Genomic DNA, 25,084 nt, shown 5'->3' with positions numbered 1-25,084 from the left:
ACGAACGGAGGAGATTTAATTCACACTCTGCAAAAGTAATCAAACGATCAATTTCCTAGACTTGGAAATCAGTGTCAAAGAAGAAAAACTGATATGCTCCCTTTATAGGAAAGAAACAGATAGGAATACTCTGTTGCACTACAGAAGCAACCATCCTAGGAAGCTTAGAAATAACCTAGCATTTGGACAATTTTTAAGGCTCAGGCGTAACTGCACAGAATTGGAACAGTACAAAGAACATGCCAGTATGCTGAAACAGAAACTTCTGAGTAGAGGATACCCCAAGAAATTAATTCGGAATACCACCAAGCGTGCACAATACACTCCCCGTGAGACTTTACTCACCCCAAAAGCGCCCAACACAGAAAGTGAGCAACTGATGACCTGTGTAACCACCTTTGGCCCGAATACGACCAAACTTAAAACCATCATTAAAAAATGTTGGTCATTGGTACAACTAAGCCTTCCGAATGAACCAACCCCGAGAATGGCCCTCAAGAGAGGCAAGAATCTGAAAGACATGTTAACCCATGCCAGGCTAAATAAGAAATCCCAAAGAACCAGACTTTGGAATATGAGGGAAATATTGGGACACCATCCATGAGGCACATGCAATGTGTGCAGATTTATGAGAAAAACAACATCATTCCAAATAGAAGAAAAAGAGTGGGCAATCAAACACTTTTCTAATTGTAAGACTAGTAATGTAGTATATATCATTGAATGCCCCTGTGGTCTCAGATACATCGGCCAAACTCAGAGACAGGTGAACAAGAGAATTGGCGAACATCGCTCGAGGATCCGATGTCGAGTCCATTCAGCACCATTAGTCTCACACTATATGGAATACCAACACAGTGCAGATGACATACTTTGGTGGGTGGCGGACACAGTAGTCAATACCACCAATGCTTCTAACGCCCTCACCCATAAGGAACTCTGGTGGATTTTTAAACTCAAAACCATAACGAAGGGCCTCAACGAGGCCACACCAACTACCTATGGGTGATCAGGGCCTTCCTCCTCTTCACTGCCTGGCCCAGATCCACACACTACTAGAGTAGCAGCTCCATCCAATACCAATACATTCCTACATTTATATCAATAAGACACTACTATGTTAACATTGTTATTGTGCTGCTAGCTTGTCATAAAAAAATAAGTGACTGCCCCCAATGTTGAACTCTTTATACCAACAGTGTACACCCTTATTGCCTATTTGCAAGTGTGTCCTTTTCAGATCTATTGTCAGCTCTCCTTGTGACATCCTCGAACAGTGAATTTGTGTTTGCAAGTATGTTGATTGCAGATCTATTGTCAACACCTTTTGTGACATGCTTGAACATTTAATTTGTTTTTCTTGTTACTATCTTGCAATACCTTCTTTTATCCAAAAAAGATTGTTTCCAAAAAGCTTCTTTACAGTGTTTTTGCTAAAATTGATTGATCTATGGGTCCTCCCATGAGGACAACCACCCGAGAGTACGGTCCAGGGCCCGGGAGAACACTCCCCCTTCCTTGCGTCCCACACTCACTATCTACACCCTGAGTGTAGGTCTAAAACACCACTTCAGACATTCAAACGTACCTATACCACTCCCGGCTATCCACCGAGCACCCCGTTCTACGGGACTTAGACCCACTGTCCCCGCCAGGATCCATTCCCCGTGTCACACACCGTGACCCACAGCGGCTACCTAGACAGGGTATGCCTGCCACTATTCGATCCGTTCGTATACGAGTACATTACAACCGCACGTACACAAGTGGGTGCCATGACAACCTGCGGACACTATTCCAGTACACATGCGCGGAACCTCAGACAGAAGTCACCCGCGCATGCGCTCGTTTAATTCGCATACACAGCTTAGTTCATCCACTGCAGCCATGCGAGCAACAGCAGCCGCCCAGCAACGCACAACAAATACCAGCCAACGCTAGGCGCCCTTAGGTAAGAGACCTTACACAGAAGGCAATGGGACGATCAGGATCAGCAGAATTTTCTTCCCTGCGTTCCTGATCTCCAGTCCCCTACCATAATTCCAGACCATACTATACGTGTTGGAAGGTTAGCGCACATCTAGCCATATGTGCCTCTTCCATGAGTACTCTAACGATACTCTATTAATCGCCCCAGGTTTTTCTCTTTCTCCATTTAGGGGCACACAGCAGTCTCCAAGAAACGGCCCAACGCAGATCCTAGCTTCCTGAAACTGGAAGCACGACCGTGCCTCCCCGCCTGCATACCTTCAACCAGGCATTTGGAACAAGGGATAGTCCCCTTGCCACATGCAGCGCAGAACTGTCCAAAGCACAGACCTGTTCGAGCCCCAGGTAACTTGTGGTCCCACAGTCGGGACACTTATTATCCTTGATCCTTCATTACTAACAGCATTACTGAGACACATATTGTTGTCTTTTTATCTCTCCACATCCATCCTCGCAATTTAGCTATGTTAGGAGATTCACTATCTACATTCTACTGTCTACCTGTTGAGACCTGCGGTCCTACAGCTCTACAGAACTCCTTGCCTCCAACTACGAGTAGCCAGTCCAAACCCCCGGACACCTGACCAGGTTAGTATCTAAGTGCCAGCAAGCCACAGGACAACTTTATTAGTTGTACCCCCATTTGGTCCTAATTTGTTTTTAATGCATGCAGGCCACACTAGCATTAGACTCATCCCTCTTTTGAGATGCACTCAACAGCAGGTATGCCCCGCCAATTTTTATTGAATATCCCTTTTAATATTTTCCCTCTTTGCCACACACAGGGGTGACCAAGTCGAGGCCCATGAAGAAGGCTCACATCCGAAACGTCACGGGACTACATAACGTTGAGGGCTTCATTTCCGCAAACCCGTTCCATTACTTGATCTGATTCCTGACGTTGACCAACGACAAGGTCCCTGTCTCTTTAAGAGCTCACAGACACCATGTTGTCTTGAATATATTAACTACTCAAGACAAAAGAACTTTATTGATGGTGGTTCAGTTTTCTACATTTGTTTGTTTTTTGTATTTGTTAAACCTTTGCAACAAATATGCTTGTTATCTTTTCCTTTCTAATACATTTCTAAAAATGAAAAAATGAATGTATTTTGATCAAAGGTGTGCTTTATGAAACACCAAACACATTTCTTGTAAAATCAAATGCATTAAATATGTTGTGCATTCACTAGCACTAGAAAAATTAAAAAATGCTACAATGCACTCTCCAAGAGCTTCTTTGCTCGTCTTTTTAGAACACCTATGACAGTTAGCTAAATAACAAAGCTGCTGTCTTATTTTGCATGCAAAATAATTAACCTTTACCAAAATGTTTAGGTAAAGAGACCTAAAGGAAGTGGCAGGATGCCTTCCCACTTGTTTCAAGTGGTTTAAACCATGGCTGTCGCACTTAAATACAAACAAAATCATGATACAGTCAGAAATTAACCTGTCATGATGTGCCCCTCCCCCTGTGCTTGTTTCAAAGGGGGAAGAAACTATGCACATGTATATCTGCATTGCGTTTGTGAATTCAGGATGCACTTTGAAATGCTCAGAGACACCACCTTATATGTGCAAATGCTGAAAGGTGGGGGGGGGGGCATCTGAATGACCACACCTAAAATGTGTACATTCAAATGCCCTTTGTGAATTGGGCTGCTCCTTTCTTTGGTGCAAGTGCGGGGATACTCTAGCACATCTACTCACTTGCACAAAAATATGTTTTGAGAATCTAGCCCATTGTGTTTATTACCAAGTAGTGAGTTCAATTAAAATTGAGGTAAAATCCATCAAGAGAGAGGGTTTCTCTCTCTAAAGCCTTTTTAGAACTTGTAGAGAAAGATTTCGAAGTGGATGCTGATAAAAGGGGGCGAAGTCTGAAGTCCAATGAAGAGTGTGTTGACAAGAGTGAACCTGGCAGATGAATGTCTACAGTGAACTGTTCAAAAAGACATTAAGACGCGTGAATCAAATAGATGTCACAAAGAAGATAGTGTTGAAAGCCATAGTGAACAGGGCGGAGGGAGGCTAACAATCGAGAAGGGTCTGAGCCTTGAAAAGGGGGACTCAGGCATTAAGAGCTAACATCCAAATAGAGACGAACAGATAAGAACTTTGGGATTTTGTTGACATTTTGTTTAATATTTTGAGAGCTCATCTGCAATTCAGAAGTGAGAAGCTTGAATACCGAAGGGCTTGATACTACCAAACACGCCTTGTGGATCTGATCCTGGAAGAGGGGGATCCAGGGGTGAAAAGGCATCACCCAATGTGCAAGCAGAAAGGAACCTTTGTTTATTATTTTGTTTAAGACATCAGGTTCTTGGAGGCAAGAGACTTGTTTTGTATATAAAGAGACTTAACCACCAAAGGCCCTGGTAGGCTGAAAGCGATACTGTTATCTTGTGCTGGGAAAGCTCATGCATGTGCATAGTCATAGCTTGTCCCATGCTCAAAACGTGGGGAAGGGAGACCAGACTACCACATCCTGATGTATTTGTTTGTATTTAGTATAAGGATTGGCAATATATATATATATATATTTTTAGTATAGGCCCTTTTATTTGACAAGATGCCACAAGGACTGCCTTTTTACAATTTGATAGTCATAGCTTGCTCATATCTTAGATTTAGGCTTAGATTAGGCATTTTTCCAACCGGCATATAAAGTTTGATAAACACCCTTGAACTGTGATCACTTGTGTCTGTCTTTAATGTTGCCACCATGAGTCCCTTTCAGAGAATACACTGGAGTAGGAAGGGAAGTAGCGGTGACATCTCCAGTTTTGTCGAAATTTATATTCTCTCCCTGGTATTACATGTGTCTCTTGTAGAAACGCTACTTATACATGATGTCTCTGCATATATAAATATATAATACCACCTTGCAGTACTTGGATGTTCAGTCCAGGGTCCTTAAATTCCATGTAATGCTCCTAAGTGACATTTTCTACCTCTATCATCCTTACAACCACGTGTCACAAGAACACCATCTGAGGTAGATGCGGGCTGTATGGACAGCAAAGTCCAAACCCACGGTGGAGAAGTCTGGGCGAGTCCAGGGAGTATGGATGAGGTGGGGCATGGTAGGAGCAGCCCTTCCGACGGAACCCAGCGGTCTGTCATTTTTTAGCAACATATCTTTACCTGCTGATCAGCCTTCCCGGGTCCTCTGTTCTCCCGTTCCTGGTACCGCGAAAGCCGGTATGTCACGTCGGGATGTGTTGGTAGCAGAGTAGTATGTCAAACCACTACGAGGGGAAAAGGGGGCAGGGCCGGGAGGGGTGTTATGGAAGCCTGAGGGAAAACGCTCCTGATTGGCTAATACCGGCACAACCACCTTTAAGAATTGTAACTGACAATGGACAGTGAGTGAATAGCTTTAACCCTTACAGGATGGACGTAACTTCGAGAGAGCTGCAGGAAAGGAATACTGTTGGGCATACGAGGACTAAGAAGAGGGAAAGGAGAGTAAATCCAAATTGCAGAGACCAAGAAGAAGAGTAGCGACTGAAGCAAGTTTCTTATGAACTCAGTGCATCTCCTCTCGGCACCTTCCTCAAAGTTTAGTTTTGGTTCAGGCATCTCTGCTTACTTCATCCTTCCACACATGTATTGTTCTTTTTGCATAGTTCATGGCACTGTGACTCTCCATTTTCCAGTAAAGAAAAGCGACTCTCGAGTCCTCTGGGCATTCCTTTTTTTTGTTTAATAACTCATTTTATTGTTTGTTTTTAATCACATTTTACAACAACAAACATTACAATGGGGTCAACGGACCCTTAACAACTAATCGTTCACTCCTTTGAATTGGGTCTCGGGAGCAACACCATCGTTCATATAGGGATCTTCCAGGTCATATCCCACATCGTTTAAATCAAGTTATGTTATGTACATGCGGTCACCTGATTCACTGCATATCTTCCCATTTCTGCCATATCTTTTCCGCCTTATTTGGGCAGCCTGTGGCTGCATATACTCTGCGTTTCATCATTACGCACATGTCCACATCCGCAACCCATTGTTCGTATTGCGGGGGTGATGCTGAACCCCACAGTCTCGCAATGTTCCTTTTGATTAGTGCCGTGGCTGTGGACAGAAACAGTTTTTCGTATCTGGACAGGTCTTCTTCACCCTCCATCCCGAGTAGCAGTACTTTTGGATCTTTGTGAATCTCTTTCCCCATTACTCGTGTGAGTTCATCGCAGCATTGTTGCCAGTATTGTTGGATCTGATCACATCCCCATAATATGTGGAAGAAGGTGCCCTGCTCTTTTTGACATCGTAGGCAGAGCGGGGCGGTAGCCCTTCCCCATCTATGGAGTGCAACCCTAGGGTAATATACTCTATGCAGGATTTTGAATTGCATGAGTCGGAGTCTGGCGGAAATCGCTACCTCGCGTGGGTACATTAGGCTAATCATCCAGTCCTCTGGTTGGAGGGCACCAACATCCCGTTCCCACTTTGTTTTAAGACTCAACAATTCAATGGTGGCAAAGGATGTTATAACAGCGTACATAGTGGATGTTATTTTGGTGTCGATTCTTGCTTGGACTATGTTTCTTTCAAGGGGAGTGCTTTCGGGCATGTCTGCCAGGCCTGCGAGGTGGGGTCTTAGTGCGTGTCGCATTTGTGTGTAGTGATAGTGTTCCGTGTGTGCGAGGTGGAAGCGGGTAATTAGGTGCTCGAAGGGTGCCAGCCCACCGTCAACAATTACGTCACCAACCGTGGTGATTCCCTGGTTCATCCACTGGTGCCATCTCGGGAGTTTGTTCAGTTCGGGAAGGTTCTTATTTCCCCATAATGGTTGTAAGGGGGTGATTTTCTCATACAATCCTATGTATTTGTGTGTCTCCTCCCAGATTCGTGTGATGTGGGAGCGCATGGTTTGGGGATTCCTGGGGTTCGTTGCCCAGTAGAGACATTCGAGGTGGGCACTGCCTGGGTCCCCAGCACTCGCCACCCTGTTGTGCGGCAGTGATGTATCGCCATGTAACATATCATTGACTACGGCCATTTTACTGACCCAGTAGTAAGATTGTAGGCGCGGGAGGCCAATCCCCCCTTCCCACACTGAGCGTTGGAGGATGCTCAGTGCAATGCGAGGGTGTCCGTTGCACCATAGCAGTTTCCTCAACACACGGTCGATTCTCTGGAACTCTCCCTTCGGAATGTATAATGGGGCGTTCTGTAGTATATACAGGTAACGGGGAAGTGCCATCATTTTAAACAATGCGGCCCTGCCTAGTAGAGTTAGTGGGAGGGAGACCTAATGGCGGACATCTTCTGTAAATCTTATCGTTATTGGATGGAGGTTCTTAGTTACATATTCTTTTAAGTCGTTGGTGACCTGTACTCCCAGATACCGAAACTGATCCGTCACAATTTTGTATGGGCAATCTGGTGGGGCTCTAAAATTGTGTTTATCAATTGGAAATTGTGTCGATTTGGACCAGTTTACTCGTAGCCCGCTAAATGACCCATATCTGTCAAGTAATTCCGTTATTACGGGGCATGCGGTGTGTGGGTCTTTTACATAGAGAAGTAGGTCATCTGCCCATAGGGAAACTTTAGTTGCTTTCCCACTGAAAGCCTGTCCAAGACGTGGATGTACGCAACAATATCACCAGGGGTTCAATGGCCAGCGCGAAGATCATTGCAGACAGAGAGCACCCTTATCTAGTCCCTTTTCCCAGCGTGAAGGGATTCGAGGGCCACCCATTGACTCACATTTCTGCCTCCGGGGACTCATATAATAGCTGAACCCAACTTATGAATTGGGGCCCGAAGCCCATCCGGTGCATCACCACCCATATAGCATCCCAGTACACAGAATCAAAGGCCTTTTCAAAATCTATTGTGAGCAATGCTAAGGGGCCTTGGAGAGCGGGAGCTCTCTTAAGTACTGAGTGTAGCCTGTGTATGTTCATATGGGTGGATCTTTGCGGCATAAATCCGCATTGATCGGGGTGTATCAGTAATGTTATTACCTGCTGCAGTCTGTTGGCGAGTACCTTTGCGAGAATTTTGGTCTCTGTATTAATAAGGGAGATGGGATTGTATGAACCACAGCGGTCTGGTGGTTTGTCCGCTTTCGGAATCGCCACTATCGTGGCTCGCCGGAGGTCTGGGGGGAGAGCACCTCGGGATTTGGCGTGTTGGAACATTCGCAACAGGAGCGGGGCTATTACATTCGTACCCACTTTTCGCCATGCTTCTATCAGGAAGCCGTTCGGCCCTGGCGTTTTCCCAGTTTGAAGCTGGGACATTGCTGCTACCAGCTCCTCTTCTGTGATATCCTTCTCCAACAGGGTTTGTAGTGTTTGGGTGAGGGTGGGAAGGGTGATTTCATTCAATATGTCAGTGTTCGCAGGTGTTTCGGGAGATCTGTATAATTCAGCATAGTAGGAGGCAAAGCTTTCGGCTATGTCTTTATCATTCACTAATTCTTCTGAGTTTTCTGTTACGATCGCTCTAATTTGGCGATTGCCCTCGTCTCTTTTTTCCAGCCATGCCAGTATTTTGCCTGCTTTATCTCCTGTTTCCGTATATCCTAGCTCGCATTGTTCAATGAGCTTGCTTGGCCAATTCAGGGCCATAATCTGGAGGCGTTTATGGGCTAGGGTTAACTGGCGGTGGTTGTTGGGCTGGTCGAGAGCTAGGTGGTCTTCCTCGGCTTGCGTGACTAATTGCTCGGCCTCGAGGAGTTCCTTTTGGTGTTCTTTCCTATGTGCAGCGGTCCAGGAGATGACCTCGCCGCGCAGCACTGGATTAAGGGCCTCCCATATTACGGTTGGATCGTCAACGGAACCAACATTCGTTTCAAAATACGTCGTGGTAGCCATTTGCATCTGTTCTAGGAGTTCTGGGAAACCCAGGTGGGGGGAGGTCGTGGTCTGGTTGTGCACAGTTCAATGAGCAGGGGGGAGTGATCTGATATGCCTTGGGGTAGTAATGTTGCGTTTATGACCCTATGCATGTTTGGTGCAGGAAGAAAGAAGTAATCCAAGCGTGATAGTGAGGCGTGTGCCCCAGAGTGGAATGAGTATTCCCTTGTGTCAGGATGAAGGTCCCTCCACACCTTATGTAGTCCTAATGTCGCGGTGAAGGTGGCGAGTCTGGTGCGGTTGGCTGGGTTCCTCCCTCTCAAGTGTGTGCGGTCCATTTCTATATCCATGACTTCATTGAAGTCCCCGCCAGTGACCAGCAGGTCAGATTCATCCTCCGTGATTATAGACGTGATGTCAGCTATGAGTGCTGGTAGTAGCGCCTGTGGCGCGTAAACCGCCAGCATTGCTATGGTCTGATTCCACAGCTCTCCTGTAATATGTACATACCTCCCATTAGGGTCCTGTCTGACTTTCTTAAGGGTAAAGGGTAACCTTTTGTGTACCAGTATGAGGACGCCACGGGAGCCCATGGTAAAGCCTGTGTGTACTGCCAGTCTGTAGTTAGTGCGTTTGAAAAGGTTGCATGTGGTGCCTGCAAGGTGTGTTTCTGTTAAAAAGGCTATGTCTGGCTTGTGTCTGTTTAGGAACTGCATAACCAGTCGTCTCTTGATTCCTCCACCCAGGCCATTAACATTCCAAGTCAGGAACTTGAGGGTTCTGACTTCATTGCTGTTAGGGGACATTGGTCTGTGTATTCGGGGCCTTAGGTGCGCTGTCACACATTGCGCGTGGATGTAGTGGTGTTCGTTTTGTGGTGTGTGCGACCTTCTCATGGTGTGAGGGTGTATTCTCCAGGACCTTTGTGGTGGTGAACATAATAACAATAAACTGTCCCATCCCCCTCCCCATACTCCTCCCAACTAGAAGTACCTGTCGCCTAAACTTCACACAACAACCAAGGCTGGTCCTAGTGGCCAGCGATCAAACAATTAACTATCTATGGGGTGGCCCACCTTTGCCGCGGCCGTCCTATTGCTCCAATCTTGACGTTTGTATGCTGTCGCACTGTCATTGTTCGGTAGATGCTATCCATGGTCACCCCATTCCCCAGCATGGGGGTCTTCGGGTGGTTGTTGTGGTGGCTGTCGGTTCTGGTCCCGGCGGACCCGGGAGTTCCTCTGCCTATTGTTGCTCAGGGTCTTCCAGTCCCCTTCAATGTGTTGCTCTGCCCAATTCCGGGCCTGTTTCGGATCGTCGAAGTGAACTGTGGTCCCTTTGTAATATATTTTGAGCTATGCTGGGAACAAGAGGCCGTATTTGACGTTCAGGGTTTGTAGTTGTTTCTTTAACTGAACAAAGGATTGTCTGGCCTTTTGGACTTCCCTTGTGTAGTCAGGAAAGAAAGCTATTTTTGCGCCGTTGTATGTCAGTGTGCCTTTGACTCTTGCTTTCCGGAGTAACGCGTCATGATCTCTGTAATTGAGAAACTTGCCAATTACGGTGCGGGGAGGTGCACCCGGAATTGGTTTCCAGGAGGGGATGCGGTGTGCCCTTTCAATCGAGAAGAATTTAGAGAAGGCGTCGGCATCAAACATGTCTGTGAACCATTGTTCAAGGAAGGTTTCCATGTTTGCCCCTTCTGTGTTTTCGGGCGGGCCAAGAATCCTGACGATGTTGCGCCTTGATCTGCCCTCACTATTGTCCACTCGGTTGGTCAGTGTTTTAAGCTCCATTTTGACGCTGGCCAGTTGGTGTTGTAGGGTGCACATTTCATCTTCGGTGTTGTAGATGCGTTGTTCCGCTTCCCCTGTGCGAGATGTCAGCTTTTGTAAATCGTGGCGGAGGAGCGACACGTCCATGCTTATATCATCTATTTTTTGCTCCATAAAGGCACGTGAGTCGGCTATCGCCGCCATGACATCTTTCAGCGATATTGTGGCTTCTGGGTTGGGGGCATCTGTGGTCGGTTCAGGCTCCTCTTGGTTTTGTGTGGTTGGCATGGTATATTGATCATTTTGTGTTGTACGGCGAGTTTTTTGGGTTTAACTTTTATCCATGATGGTCGCTGGTTCTGCCAGTTTCGGGGGTAAGCACTTTTCCGCCGTGGCGTCGTGGGTCTCAGTTGTTTTTTTTTGGAGGGATTGATGGCACTGGGTGGTGGTGGGGGAAGCGTTTCCCCCGGGTCAGGCTGCCAGGTGCTAGGAGCGGGTATCTCAACTGTTCCTGTAACAACGTTAGGGCTTTCTGATTTTTGTTGAGGCTTTTAGGGCTCTTTCCCAGGTCGCGGTATCCGGAGATTGCAGGCCGTCATCCAGGGAGATTCACAGCAGGTGTTCCAAGGTGTGATGCCTTCCTAGGGTCGTGAATTTCTTGGCGAGAGGGCCGTTAGCTCCTTCTTTCCACGTGTTTTCTACAGTTGCAGTCAGTTTATAAGCTTGTCTCGGGCCTCTCCTTGTCCGCCCAGGGTGCGATTTAACATCGATCCAGTGTGCAGCTTCTCGTGGGGTTCTGAGAGTTCCCTTCAGTAGTTTCATGTTCTGCGGGCTAATGGAGCGGTGCACTGTCAGGCGTTCCACAGTACGATTGTTGGGATCAGGGGGGGGCAAGCGCTTACCCGTTCAGGGGGGCGTCTGCTCGTCGAGGCACCAGTGGGCCAGAGAGTGGTTCCGGCTGGCTCGGCTGTTGGCACTATGATGTGCGCACTGTATTGTGGGATCTGTATCTGCGGTGGACTGCCTCGCCCCTCCGGCTGGTCCCTCTGTGGGAGGTGAGGCCGCGTCTGAGGATCGCCAAACCACACTTCTCCTGTATGACAGCCCCAAAGCGCCCCGATGTTCTATGGCTCCGAGGCACGTAGTCCGCCTAGTAGGGGGGCGAGGGCAATGGTGTCTGGCCTGCGATGGCGTGATATCGCCTCCAGTGCAGAGCCGGGATGGGACGAGAGGGGGGTCGCACACTTTTGGCGGCAGCGTGTTACCATGTTCACGTTCCTCCCCCGCCGGGGATCCCCAGCAGACCAGCGGACCATCAGGGTGCACCGCTCTGGCGACGCAGCCCCAGATGAGTTGTATGTTGTTATCACCACCGGTCCCCCGGCACGGCCTCACCCAGGGCTGTCCGCTGCGTCAGCCTCCTCTGTATCAGGCGCGTCGGGGCAGGGCCCGGCGGGCGGCCATCTTGGTTTCACCACTTCGGGCTCTGCAATGATTTTCCGAAGGCCGTTTGTGCAGGATTGCGTCCAAGGTTCTGAACAGTTTTTTCAGCTGCAATTGTGATCGGGCGTGCGATACCAGCAGTGGTCTTTTGGTGCTGCAAAAACATCGGATTCAGGCTGATTGATCAGGATATTCACGGACGGCCATGGGAGCGATGGAGGCGCACGTCTACAACGCCTTGCCGCTGGCCATGCTCCCCCTCTGGGCATTCTTAATGTTAACCCCTTTTACAACTCTCCCTCCACCCCCTTTTACAACTCTCCCCCCACCCCCACCAGCAATACTGGTAATCCCAACCTGCCAGTTTCCCCCCTCATCAAAACACCAAACAGAAGCAAATGCATGGGAGCACGTCAGGACCAGTCCCCTGGGCAATCCTCCAAACTGGATAGTGCCCTGTCTCCCAGTGCATAGTAAGCATTTTGCACCTTCTCAAAGACCCTGTTGAAGATACTAATCAAATATGCAGGAAACGATGAGAAAATAACCTTATTAAAAATTGCAGAGGTTGAAAGTCAACTGGCCAAAATCAAACTGAGCGAGGAAGGACAGAAACTCAAGAAAAATATAGAAGGCAACTTGAAGAGTTTTGAGGAGGACATACAACAAAGGAAACAACGTAAATTCCTGAGAGACAAGGAGGACTATGAGAATAGTAGAGCGTATACATTCGGCAGGCGTTTTGACCAAACGAGGGTTAAAACAAGAACCAACACACCGGCTAACATCAGTGCAGATAGCGCAACGGCTGCATTAACCATTGAAGAGTCAATATCAGAATCAGATGTCACCGAGAGTGAAAGTGAGGAACCCACCATTTGTTTAAATTTTTTAGAGATGCGCCTGCTCTGCCAAGACGGATGGACAGGCAAGCAAGCAAGGGGTGGAAAAACATGTGGCCAAGGAAAAGGAGGTAGACAAAAACGAGGAGGGGGCAGAGGGGCAAACAATTCGGGAAAGAACATGTTAGGGAGACAAATTTGCTCTGGCAATAGGAGACGATACCATACGAGCCAATACAGATATGGCCATTGTCAACCTATCAAAGTATACCTTGACAGAGAACCAGAAACAGTTGCTAACATTGGGGTTACCTTTCTGCCCTTCGCCCCATTATGACTACCCTCAAACGAGAATAGATCTGGATCAATTTATTCGAAAGATCAAACACATAAAATTCTTCGCTATGAATCCACCCAAAAAAATGGAGTGTTCCAGAGGAGGGCAAGACAACAATAACAAAGGAGGATTTAACCACGCCATCCACACTCATGTTCCTACAAGATGGGGGAGCACGCACCTCTGGTGGCCAAATGGCCATTCTGTATCTGTGAATGTTTACAGGAAATGTCTTCGTAGTCATGATTTCCTCTGTGGCACGATATACTAGGCAGGGACACAAGTAATGCTTTCGCCTCCTATGGGGTGTAGAAAAATATGAATTAATTTCCCGCTCTCCAAGTCTCCTTTAACATCAATGAACGTCTTCCTGGAGGTTTGCACTTCAGCCGTGATGTCAGGAAAGAAATGGATCTTTGCATCCTGAAAGCCCTTTTCACTGGCCTTACGCAAAGCTAGGTCTCTGTCCTGATAATTTAATAGTCTGGCGATCAGCGGTCAGGCCAGCGCTCCTGATATGGGTTTCCTTCCACTGGGAATATGATGGGCTCACTCCTCTATAAACACTGCTGAGAATTCCTCATCACTCAAGCCTTCCTTCTACCAAAGCCTGCATATTGCGCTGGCCTGATGTCTCTGGGAAAACCCACAATCCTCAGGTTGTTGCGCTGAGAGTGAGACTCAAGACCATACTGCTTGTCTGTTAGTTCCTTCATCGCTTTTTTGATTGCCACCAATTCTCTTCTAGCTGTGTTAGATTCGTCCTCAACCGGGGATACTCCACCTTGTCCAGGTGTTCTCTGTGCTTATCCATGCACTCTGCATATGGTCTACTTTGCAAGTAAAGGTGTCCATCTTGATGTCCAGGGACTGTGTGCTTACTTGACCCAGCATTTTTTTACTATTGCTTAGTGCACCCCCCAGATCCAGCATGGAGGACTTTGAAGCTTCAATCAGGGACCAGTCCCCAAGTGATAGTGTTTTGGCTGGGGTCTCAAAGTGCAATTTGGATTGTTGCTTGCCTGATTTTTGTGACTTGGACATCTTGATGAGGATATTTCTTGATCCCACTTCGACACAATATGGGGCATGGACCACGCAAGAGTCCCACCACGGCCCCTGAGTGACTTATCTGTCTTATATGTCATGCCAAATTGACACCTTGATGTCAGGCAACATTTCCACTCCTCACTCCTATCCATACGAATTATCAAGTGAGGAGAGTTCCAGGAGTGGTTCGCAAACCAATTGGTTATGTCTCAACTGGGTGGCACTTCTTTTCCTGGACCAGAGGGCAGTAACTCCACCATCAAGCAGTGTCTCACACCTTGCCAGTGGGACTGTTCATGTCCATCAGAATTGTACCCTCATTTATGCAACTCATTGGGGCCTTACCGGATCTTCTCCCTAGATAAAGGCCTTCTTTTTCACCCAGCTATGCAGCTCCATGTGCCGGTGTAAAACCAGGCGCTGTTCAGGGAGACAACAGGTGTTCCTCCTCTTTCCACTCCCCCCTATCAGGGTCAATGCGGCACACAAGACGCAAACAAAAGGACCCTCGGCCCATGGATCGTGTGAAATACCAGGCAGTGGTATGGGAGCTGACCCCTCCTTTGTGTCACTGAAGCACCATGCAGCTGGGGGGCCAAGCGGGCTGCTTCTGTCAGCAGACGGTCCCCACTCACCGCAAATATGCGGGTAGTCCCGTGGCTACCCAGGGGTTTTGGGAGCCTCCATCTCTGCCTCGTATGCCCCACTCTCTGGCATCTCAGGTCTCCAAAAAAAGGCATCAGTGGTTTATCCACAATCATGCACGTGTGAAATAACGCCTCTCCTCCTCTGATGGCTCCAGCAACCACGTATCACGACCAGATATGGATGCCTCCCTCCTCCCGGGCTTCACGATTAGTCAGCAGTCTTCATTCAATTCTACGTGGAACAGGTAGAACCGCCATGTTCCCCGCTCTGGTCACTCTTATGGGCTGCATACACCTGTCAGGAAATCCTGCCGGGGAGCTCACCTCCACACCGCGCCCACGGCGCTAGCATTGCTATCTCCGTCCCTCGAGCACTGTTGTCTTCAAACATTACACCAACGCAGGCATGGGACATTTCTGGTATCCAGTCATAATTTCGAATACAATATATTCGAAAGTAAAAATGTCGAAAATATTTAGTCGAAAAACAAAAATGTCGAAAAACAAAAATGTCGACTTTTTTTCGACTTTTTTCGATTTTATGTGTTAATAATAAATATTTTATTAAACTTTTTTTAAAAAATAATTAAAGGTATTTCCATGGGGGGTGGGGGTGATGGGGAGGATGGGGGGGGTTGGGGATAGGGGTTTGGGAGGGTTTTTTAAATAATTAATTAATTATTTAATATTATATTAAAGATTTTTTTAAAATAATTAAAGGTATATCTATGGGGGGTGGGGGGTATGGGGAGGAGGGGGGGTTGGGGAAGGGGTTTGGGATGGGGGGTTGGGGGGGGACCCCCCCCCATAATAAATGTTACTATCTGGGTAAAAAAAAAAAAAAAAAGTGTTTTGGGTTTTCGATTTTTTTTTCGACATTTTTTTTTCGAAATTATGACTTTTCCTATTATATGTATGTTTTTTCGACTTTTTTACATTCGACATTTTTTTTCGACATTTTTGCTATTCGACATTATGTTTTCGACTTTTTGACTATAAACCGACATTTCTATATCATTTAAGTCATATATAAAATTGATGGCAGATCAATCGGAGCAGGATAAAGACCGAAGAGTTTAGGATTGCCCAAGAGGTCAAGGGCTCGCAGCCATCTTGACTGGGCTCTCTAGCACCCACCATAGATCTGAGATCTTTTTAGTACATGGCTGTTTCTTCCCTACACTAGAGCATAATTTGCATGTATAATTCATTTCTTTACCCAACCTTGCATCAGAACATTTCGTACAGTATCACCTGTGCTAGTTGTCATAACATACTTTATTGTGTAGTTCACAGTTCCTCTGCCAAATTTGTAGACTGTATCTGGAAAGTCAGATTTGTGGATAAGCATAGCCATATCCCCCGTTCTAAGGGCCACCCTAACCCTCTCCCTGGTTGAAGTATGGTCCACTGCACTTCCATTTGACACTTTTCAAATATTTCTCAGCACCGAATCTGTGGCAAATTTCGATCTGTGGCACAAGATGGCAATTGGGTCCCAACTTTTGTAACTAACTGTACCCAATCAAAATGCTTCTCTTTCCTTTCTAAATCATAGTCTGGATTACCGTCATCCAAGTTCACAGATGAATCTGTATGCCATAATTCACCAGTCCAGTTCCCACATTGTTCATATGCAAATCCTCAATTTCCTGTGCCTAAAATATCTCCACATTTGTGGGCTGATTGTGATCGACTTTTTTTCTTTGTATATAAAATCTGATTGATTTCAACCAAATGAAGTGAAGACCACATGTTGCCAATACTCAAGCTTTCTGAACATGCTTAATGTTGAATGTAAATGCATAGAGGTTGTTGCCTCGATAGAAAAAAAAATCCCCTACAGGAGATTACATGTGGAATATAATATTTGTAATCTGCCCCCTATGAATTGGGAACATGCTTCTCTTTGGGAATCCATGTTAAGTACAACTGCAGAAGGAGACTCTGGTGTAGTGGTGCTGCAGGCCATGCCCGATGGATTGTCTGGAGATTTTTAATGTGCTTAGGGTATGACTGAAAGCATGTTTCTTCTACATGCAGAAATATTGTTCCGTATTCAGATAATATGACTGGGCAAAGGTTTACTCACATCATTCTTTAGCCTATATACAACAACCAGCAAGGAAATGGTGTGATATTCTTTCCCTTCAGTTTCTGTAAGCATATTATTAGAACTTACGAGATCAGCAGGGACCATGCTATTGTTTCCTGCCACAGTATAATCATTGTTGACATCCATTGTAGTATCACAAATATTCCATTGCACCAGAGAATCATCTCTGTAAAAGCTATCTGGATGTATCTTGTTGTGGTAAGTTCAAATAAAGACATTGTTATTCTTAGTGTAGACCAAATAATTTGAACAGCATATGATGCTTTTTAAAGTGCATTGTTATGTTAGTTTTATCTATAAAGCACAGGTACACCGAAGCATCTTGGTGTTGAAAGGAACATAGCAGGATCATAGGGGGAAATAAGTAATTAGTTAGAACAGAAAAGTGTTAAGAGCCCAGCGAAAAGCCTTGTGGTTGCTTATTCCTCAGGGAGTCAGTGGGAGAGGGTTCCTCAGTTTGGTGGTTGCCACGGAAAAGGAGCGGCCGCCTACCCGCTCGAAGCGGTAGCGGGGCACTGGGAGAAGATCAGCATCCTTCGACCAGAGCAGGCGCATAGTAGCATTTGTGTTACTATAAGGATTGCCACTAAACACTGTTCAGTAATCTGATAATACAATTAAATGTCAACAGCATAGAGGCTTGTAACCTGAAAATGTTGCTTTGGATTTCAATTTTTACTTGACTGTACATTTTTGCAAATCCTTTGTTAAAAATAAATCATAATGTGCATCCTAAAGGAACGTGTATATGTATGTGTCTTACTCTGGAATTGCTCATTCCACCATAAGGACACCTTCTGAAGTGTTTGCAGTAAGAAAGAGCCACAGGACAGGGGCATGTGTTTTTTAAATGCTAGAACACCTAGTAATGACAAAACTCTCACAAGCCAAACAAATGACTTTGACTAGCATAATCAATACAAAACATGTCTGCTGTGCATGAATTTCATTGGAATCCATTAGCCGCAACATGCACAGTTCACTGTTAAGACTTCACATCTAAAAATAAACAATACAATTGTGCTCTGCAATCAAATAACAAATTCAATAATTTTCCCTTGTCTTGGGATGCAAGTGCAAAGTCCTAGTCACGCGAAGAGATTTATATTGCAAAACATTAATTAGCAGGCGTCCTAGCAGCTCTCATTGGGCGCAGCAGTTTGAACATGTACCTATTTGTAGTTAGCTTTGACACATATTAGAAACACCATATAACCATACAGAACGAGCAGCAAAGTTTTCAAGTTGTGATTTCAGATGTTAAAGATAGGATGATGTATCTTTAATTTAGAGGTATTAATGGTATTATGTTTTAAGGGATGTGCGAGTAGGTAGCTGACATGCGTGTATGAGATGGAGTCCAAGAGGTTTTGCAGTAAAGGCAAGGTCCTGGGGCTAAGTTAGGAGGAGTTCCTCCATGTTGGAGTTTAGGACCTGTTACAGGATGTGTTTTTGAAAGTATGACAAACAGGCTCAACATCCTGAGACAAGTCCACCTTCTTTCTCCCCAGAGAGAAGTTATGATGTCAGGTCACAGGCAGCTGTGCTGTCTAGATAACAGTTAATTGTGTCAGGCAGCAGAGATAAGAGGAGCAGGGAAAGGAATGCTGAGTGCATTGAGGAAGGGCAAGAATGTGCCCTGTGAAGGTTACATTCTTGACAGCAGGACATGGGTATTTTGTGATGCCGCAAGGCATAGTGAAGATTTAGAGCACTACTGTCCTCACCAGAACAGTAGTCAATCTATATGAACTGCAGGTGCCATAATCTATGGCCAAATAAATAAGTGAAATTCCCTGATCACAATATTCTTGGGTACATGGGTTCCCAGAGAGATAAGGGGGGGGGGGGGCGTGCTAGGGCTGTACTTTGTTCTGGGACGGGAGGAGCATAGGTGATGCCAATAAAGTTTTCTACCAAGATAGGAAGCTGTTTGTGCATGCCACAGTATTTGTTATAATAAGGGCTGTTTTATTACCAAAGCAGAGTTGATCTCACTATTGACCCTTTGATCCGGAACTGTCAGATGGTCAAGAATGTTTTACTTGTTAAAATAATGTATTATGGTAACAATGTACCTGGTAGTTAATCAACTCATACGTTTCATAGTCACAATGGAGTATGTCACGTGTTTAGGGGAATGTGTTTAGCTAATGTGTGAATAGTGTAATGGACTATAGGGGGCAATTAGAATTGTTTATAAGTGGTAGCCAATGGGGAGTGGGAGACCATGTTGTTATATTTCTGTGCATAGTTCTGTTAATTTTCAGTTTTCTGCTATAAAAGATGTAAATTCTTTGGATGCGGGAAGCTCCATGTTAGTTGAGTTCTACGGGACCAGCTGATACTTTTTGATGTAATAACACTTTTGTTTTCCTTGCATACAGTGCATCGATTATTTGGGATTTGTTTTTTATGGGTCAGGTTTTGGCTCATTCTCCCTACACTTCCCTACTATTCAAAACCAGTGGCCTTCCCTTACCTGTTCTCTATAGACATGATGGAAGTGACAGAATGGCAGCTGTTGAATTCATATATATATATCCATTTTTTAGGGGTCCACAGACCTTGAGGAAGAGGTGGAATAGTGGGTTCTTCAATTGTAATGCAGTACACATTCCACAGGTATGAAGGCATTTTAACAAATTGATGAATCCCAACAGCTGTTATCAGAAGCCCTGTGATTGTGAAAGAACTAATACATAGCATTACTTTGCTTCTACTTAGATGTTGCCAGCTGTGCTTGACCACTTCTGCATGTTAGGAGGAGGACAGTAGGAGATGGAGAGAGTAGCAAGATGCAGCTCTAAACAATAGACTTCCACTTGCTACTTGAAAAGTATCCATATGGGAATGTTTCCCAACAGGGTTTCAAGATAGACTGTATTCAACCTAAGATTGCCTTCCTTGATCTGTGATATTTGTTCAGAGCCCCACGCTGTTTATATGTCCCCATCCACAATACCATTACAATTATGAGCTTTTAATAACCTCAGACAGTGTCTCCAGTGGACCTGTCTCTAGGGGGCCAAGCAATGGGTCTCATTCAGAGTTTGGTGGAGCAGTAAAAAAGTAGCAGTTATTCTGTAACCATGAATTATTTGGGTGGTAACGAAATTATCACTGTTTTTACCACTCCAACAAATCTAGAGTTGATGTTGAAGTGGATGATTTAACTCCAGCATCCAGCTGGTGGGAAATCCTCTGCTTTATCGCGAACAATGGGCATCCATGGATTCCTATGGACTCCATAAATGGGGACTAACACCACCCTACCACCACTGATAAACCCCTGGTAAACACACAGGACCATGTAACTGTAAAAGTACGTGATTTTGGCATAATCCGGTGGATTGAGACCCAATGTGTTAGAATCCAAATGAATCATCAGGTTTTCACAAATTAAGTTACCATATATGTTACAGTAGGAAACCCTTAGAAATGTAGACAATTCCACCTGGATTTGTCTCACGGATGTATCAACTACCTTTTAGGATATTTAATGATAAAGGAAAACAAATGTCACATTTTTTATTACATTTGATGGTTGCTTACCGAGAATGTGTATATCTGCTGGCGCTCTCTGTCAACTGGCTGGAGCAAGGTGAGGTAGCGTGTAATGCCAGTTTGAGTCACAGTAAAATATGTTTTGTAGTCATTTAAAGAGATTTGAAGTTGAGGATCTTTCGTCTGAAAACAAGAAAAAAATATAATTCAAATAACTTGCACAAATATACAGGCACAAAAGAATAACTTACAGTGCATAACATGACCTTTGCATGGCTTTAGAGAAATTGAGGGGGAGAAGACATGAACAAATATTGAGGTAGAAATATACTCTTGAAAGTGAAATCATAACGACAGTAACTAATGTCTTTTCTCTCATCCATCATTAAAACAGTACATGACTACATGAAGATGATGAATGGCTGCACTTAAAGAGATATTAACGCTTGTAACTACTTTTGTTGAAGAGTTTCTCAAATAAGAACCTCATTGAAAACTTTAAAGATTATACATCTGTATTGTGTTACACTTTCTGTGCATTCAATTGCCTGAGTATTTTTCTTTTTCACAAAATTAATTATAAATACACATTTGTTTAACGTTTCTAAAAATGTATATAAAGCACATGATTATTGAACTCACTAGTTTCAAAGGTTTTCTCAGAAAATATGTTTTCAGGACCACCACGCGTCATTGTTTTAATTTTCCGATCAATTGTTTCTTTCCTTTTTTATTGTTAACAAAATTAGTAACTAGCTTTTCTTTCAAATAGTTGCATAGCGCAGATGGTTCACTATTTTTGACAAATATGTGCTATGTTCTTTTGGTTGGCTCTTATGTGATGTATAATTGATTAAAGTTAGTGAGTCTTCAAACTGAGCATGTCTGCCGTGCCGTTTATTTCAGGTGGAAGCTGGGGACTAAAACTCAAGGGTGATGCTTCATTCTTTTGTCGTCTTCCTTTTAAAAAGGGTCTGAGTGGAAGTATGCCAACACACAGGAGAGCACTTTGCTTCTGTACAGAACATCCTTTTTCTATAGAACGGTTGATTGTTCACCATCATGTCTATACAACATCCATTTACACACGTTCTTTGAAATCTTAAACTGTAGGAGGTAATAGTAAATTGCATGTAATGTATGCCATTTTTGGGGTGTTTGATGAAGAGGTTTGCCCCAAAACATGTCACACCAAGTCATGTGATTAATCAAGTACAGCAAAGATTTGTTTTAGGACTTGTTCTATGAAAATGAATGCTGAAACAGGGGCCGTCGTGGATTTCCTGTGAACGCGCCCACATCACATACACAATCAATGCGGCTTTCCACACAGGTTTTGAATTATACCTCACAGTGAGGAAGATGGATTTTATTCTAAGGCTACCTCAATTCTTCATTGTTTCATCTTGAAGCACCCATTGTTTCATCTTGAAGCACCTTATCCACTGTAACTACAAAATAGCAGCTAGCCAGGTACGCAGTGGGTGTACCAAGGAGAGTAGACCAACCTCAAGATGAATGTGCCCAAGGTTGAACCAGTGATGGCATGATGGCTGGGAGACAGCTCCCTCTTCAAGATTGTTATTTGGCATTTATATAGCACCCTTTATATCATTGGTATGATCTCAAAGTGCTTGTAGATTGAACGCCCTTGGGGACCGCAGTCCAGGTCACTTGAGAGTGTAGTGTAGAATACAGTGCTTGGGTGCACTCAGTATGTGTGCAGCTGGTGCGATTTGCATGATGGTGGTGGCATCCTAACATTAGGTGTGGCGGTAGTGAGAGATCAGTCGAATGTGGGCAGTCAGGTGGTTGGTCTCAGACTGCATTTTGGCTAGGCTTATTTTTTTTTGGGGTATAGCTGTGTTCTAGCAGGTTGTTGAGGTGTTTGTGGAGAATTGTTTGTATGTGTGCAGCTTGGCCGACATTGATCGAGGGATATAGCTGCATTCTATTGATTGTTGGTGTAAAGTGGAGAGTTAGCATAGTGGTAGGAGTGGTGAGTGTCAGGAGTGCATGGTGTACTCTTTGGAGCCCACTGGTCCTGGTTTGGATGGCAATTAAACGAATGATGGAATATTTCTAAGCCAACTTCTTTCTTTATGAAAGTATGACTTTGGAAACAGATTAACTACCCTTGGTACACCTATAGTAGACCAGAGGAGATTAAGTGGGCCAATTGTTCACTTGTCCAAATGTGTGTTCTTCAGATAACAAAGAAAACTCCAGCCAAAAACCTCAAAGTGCTGGATGACATTGCACTAACTCAAAGACAGCAAGACACTGCGAGGCAAATTGATCGATCGCTCGACTAAGTGTTTCATAGCAGCGAATGGTAGCTGCAGATAACCACAACATAAACAGGCAGAGTGTCAGTTCTTCAATAGGCCAATTGGGTTCTGAAAATGGATACTCTAACTGGGTTTGGTGAGAGATGGGTTCGTAGCTCAGCATGTTTCACAATCACCAAATGGACGCGTATGTCAATTTGGTGATTGTGAACTCTGCAAATCACAGCATTGTCAATGTAATGGTTTACACAATGCACATATCTAGCAGACGTAAACAATGTTGTTTTATAAAGCTTCATATTATGTTGAATGACCGTAATAGCATGCATTCCCAGAGCACAGTACAAGAGCCACTTACCAACTTCCTCAATAATCATCTTATGATTATTTAAGAAGGCTTCTCTAATGAAGAGGTTTATTAAAAATGGAATCATATTGCAGAGGTTCATCCTAACCTTGTAATCATGCAACACTAATAAAATCAGGGCCTGAAATAGGGAAGAACTCCACTATGGCCTCGTCATTCCTTCTGCACAATTCAAATCAGGCAGATCTCTCTAGGTCATCATACAATCAGCAACTTAGTTGAAACACGTGGATGCCTAATTTGATACAGAACACAACCACTTCATATTTCAAATTAAATGTAGTTTTTAAATGCAGTTCCATTCACAACACTTAGTAAACGAGCAATTTAAATCTGGGTTCACCTTCATGACAAAGTCGAAATAAAAAAGGAACCTAGGGCTTGAGAGACGAATAACCATTTAAAGAGATTCTGGCCATCGCCCCCAAATAAGGAATTAGGAACACAGTCATATGAAAAGGACTAGTTCAAGGTAATAATATTCATCAACAAGATGCCAGAGAGTGAACCACACGTGGCATTGATTCATAGCACTTGGAAACAATGGACTGCTTTTGCTCCACAATACCCCCTGGATGCAAAATGCCTACCTAATGGGTGTGCCTAATGGGTGGGTTGAGAAGAGAACTAAATTACAGTGCAATCAGGTAGCATGGCTCAGGTCCCAATTCCCAAAATAAGGGGTTTCTAAAAATAGCGTGCAGGGTGCACTTTTTACATGCCTGATTTTTCGAAATGCACAGGTCAATGCACTTACAAATCAGACCTGCATATTTTGGGGCGCAGGGCAGGCCCCTAGCTTTCATTAGTGGCAGAAGCACTCTCCTGATGCCAGCAGAGTGCAGGCTCGTGCTGGCAGTGCTTTTAGGAGATCTGCCACTGCGAAGCATCAAGAAAAAAAAATACATGTTTATCCGTGTGTAAGGTATAGAATTGGAATAGAATTCACCGCAACACTGCTGTTCAAGGTAAACATGTGTACATTGTTCACATATCACCTTGTTGCTCATTCCGCTTTGCCTGTTTCAAACCAGAACGTAAGCCTTATCTTTTTTTTCCTGTACATTTCAAACACCACTCCATTATTGAACTCGGGACAAGATTGAAAATGCAGAGAAAGGCCCCCCTATTTTGCGCAGATATGGAAAGGGGGAACGGGAATCTGAAATTGCATACCAATGTTCAGGGATGGACTGGGAACCAAAAGGGGCCCTGGAAATAATGTTCAAAGTGGTCCCATATTAAACACGTTCAACAATCCTAACCCGTTTCCTATGAGAACGTTTGGAAATACCACACAAAAAAGGCCCAGGATGCAGAGGCCGACCGGGCAATCTCCAGAGTTCCCTATAGCTCAGTTCGCCCCTGGCAATGATGCACACCTACAGATGCCCTTTATAAATTGGGAAAAACAAGTGAAGGGAATGCCCTAGTGCATAGCATATATTACCTGAAAAAGAATGCTTTTGATAATCGGGCCCTATGGGAAAGATCCACAAAGTGTTCCTCTGGAGCAAATCAGCAGATGCCTAGAGGCATCTCAGATTTGCAACAGCTCCCTAAATCACCAACCCCAAATATGGGCAGCTCTCAAGATACCTGGCACATCTCTGAGACCACATTTGGCCAAGGTACATGTTAGCAGCTTAGCATCTCGAAGATTTAGCAGGATTGTACTCAAATTGTATGTTTAGTGCATAAGGGGCAGACACACAAGTGAGACCCTAGAGGACGTCTCACGTCCTATGGTCTACATCTTTGTGACTCTGGCCCTTAGGGTCTAGGTGGAAAGTAACCTTCCAAAGATGGTGAGGGTGATTGTTTAAATGTCTTATGAAGAGACTCTTATACAGGATCTATACATATTACTTCAATACATTGACACTCAGG

The 25,084-nt window shown here is 44.7% G+C and overlaps 1 protein-coding gene across 4 annotated transcripts in view; it reads right to left on the bottom strand.

Annotated features, from left to right (window-relative positions):
• PCDH15 (protocadherin related 15) overlaps positions 1-25,084 on the bottom strand; it is a 3,978,145-nt gene that overhangs the window by 1,891,271 nt on the left and 2,061,790 nt on the right. For all 4 annotated transcript variants that reach the window (XM_069611238.1, XM_069611242.1, XM_069611241.1 and 1 more), the window contains one exon: positions 20,585-20,719. In XM_069611238.1, the coding sequence (XP_069467339.1) occupies positions 20,585-20,719 (135 nt within the window). The remainder of the gene's footprint in view (positions 1-20,584; positions 20,720-25,084) is intronic.

Source organism: Ambystoma mexicanum, chromosome 8 (assembly GCF_040938575.1).
Source record: "Ambystoma mexicanum isolate Mex_15411 chromosome 8, UKY_AmexF1_1, whole genome shotgun sequence".
NCBI lineage: Eukaryota > Metazoa > Chordata > Amphibia > Caudata > Ambystomatidae > Ambystoma > Ambystoma mexicanum.
The sequence above is the reverse complement of the archived record's forward strand: the minus strand, read 5'-3'. Positions and strand labels throughout refer to the sequence as shown.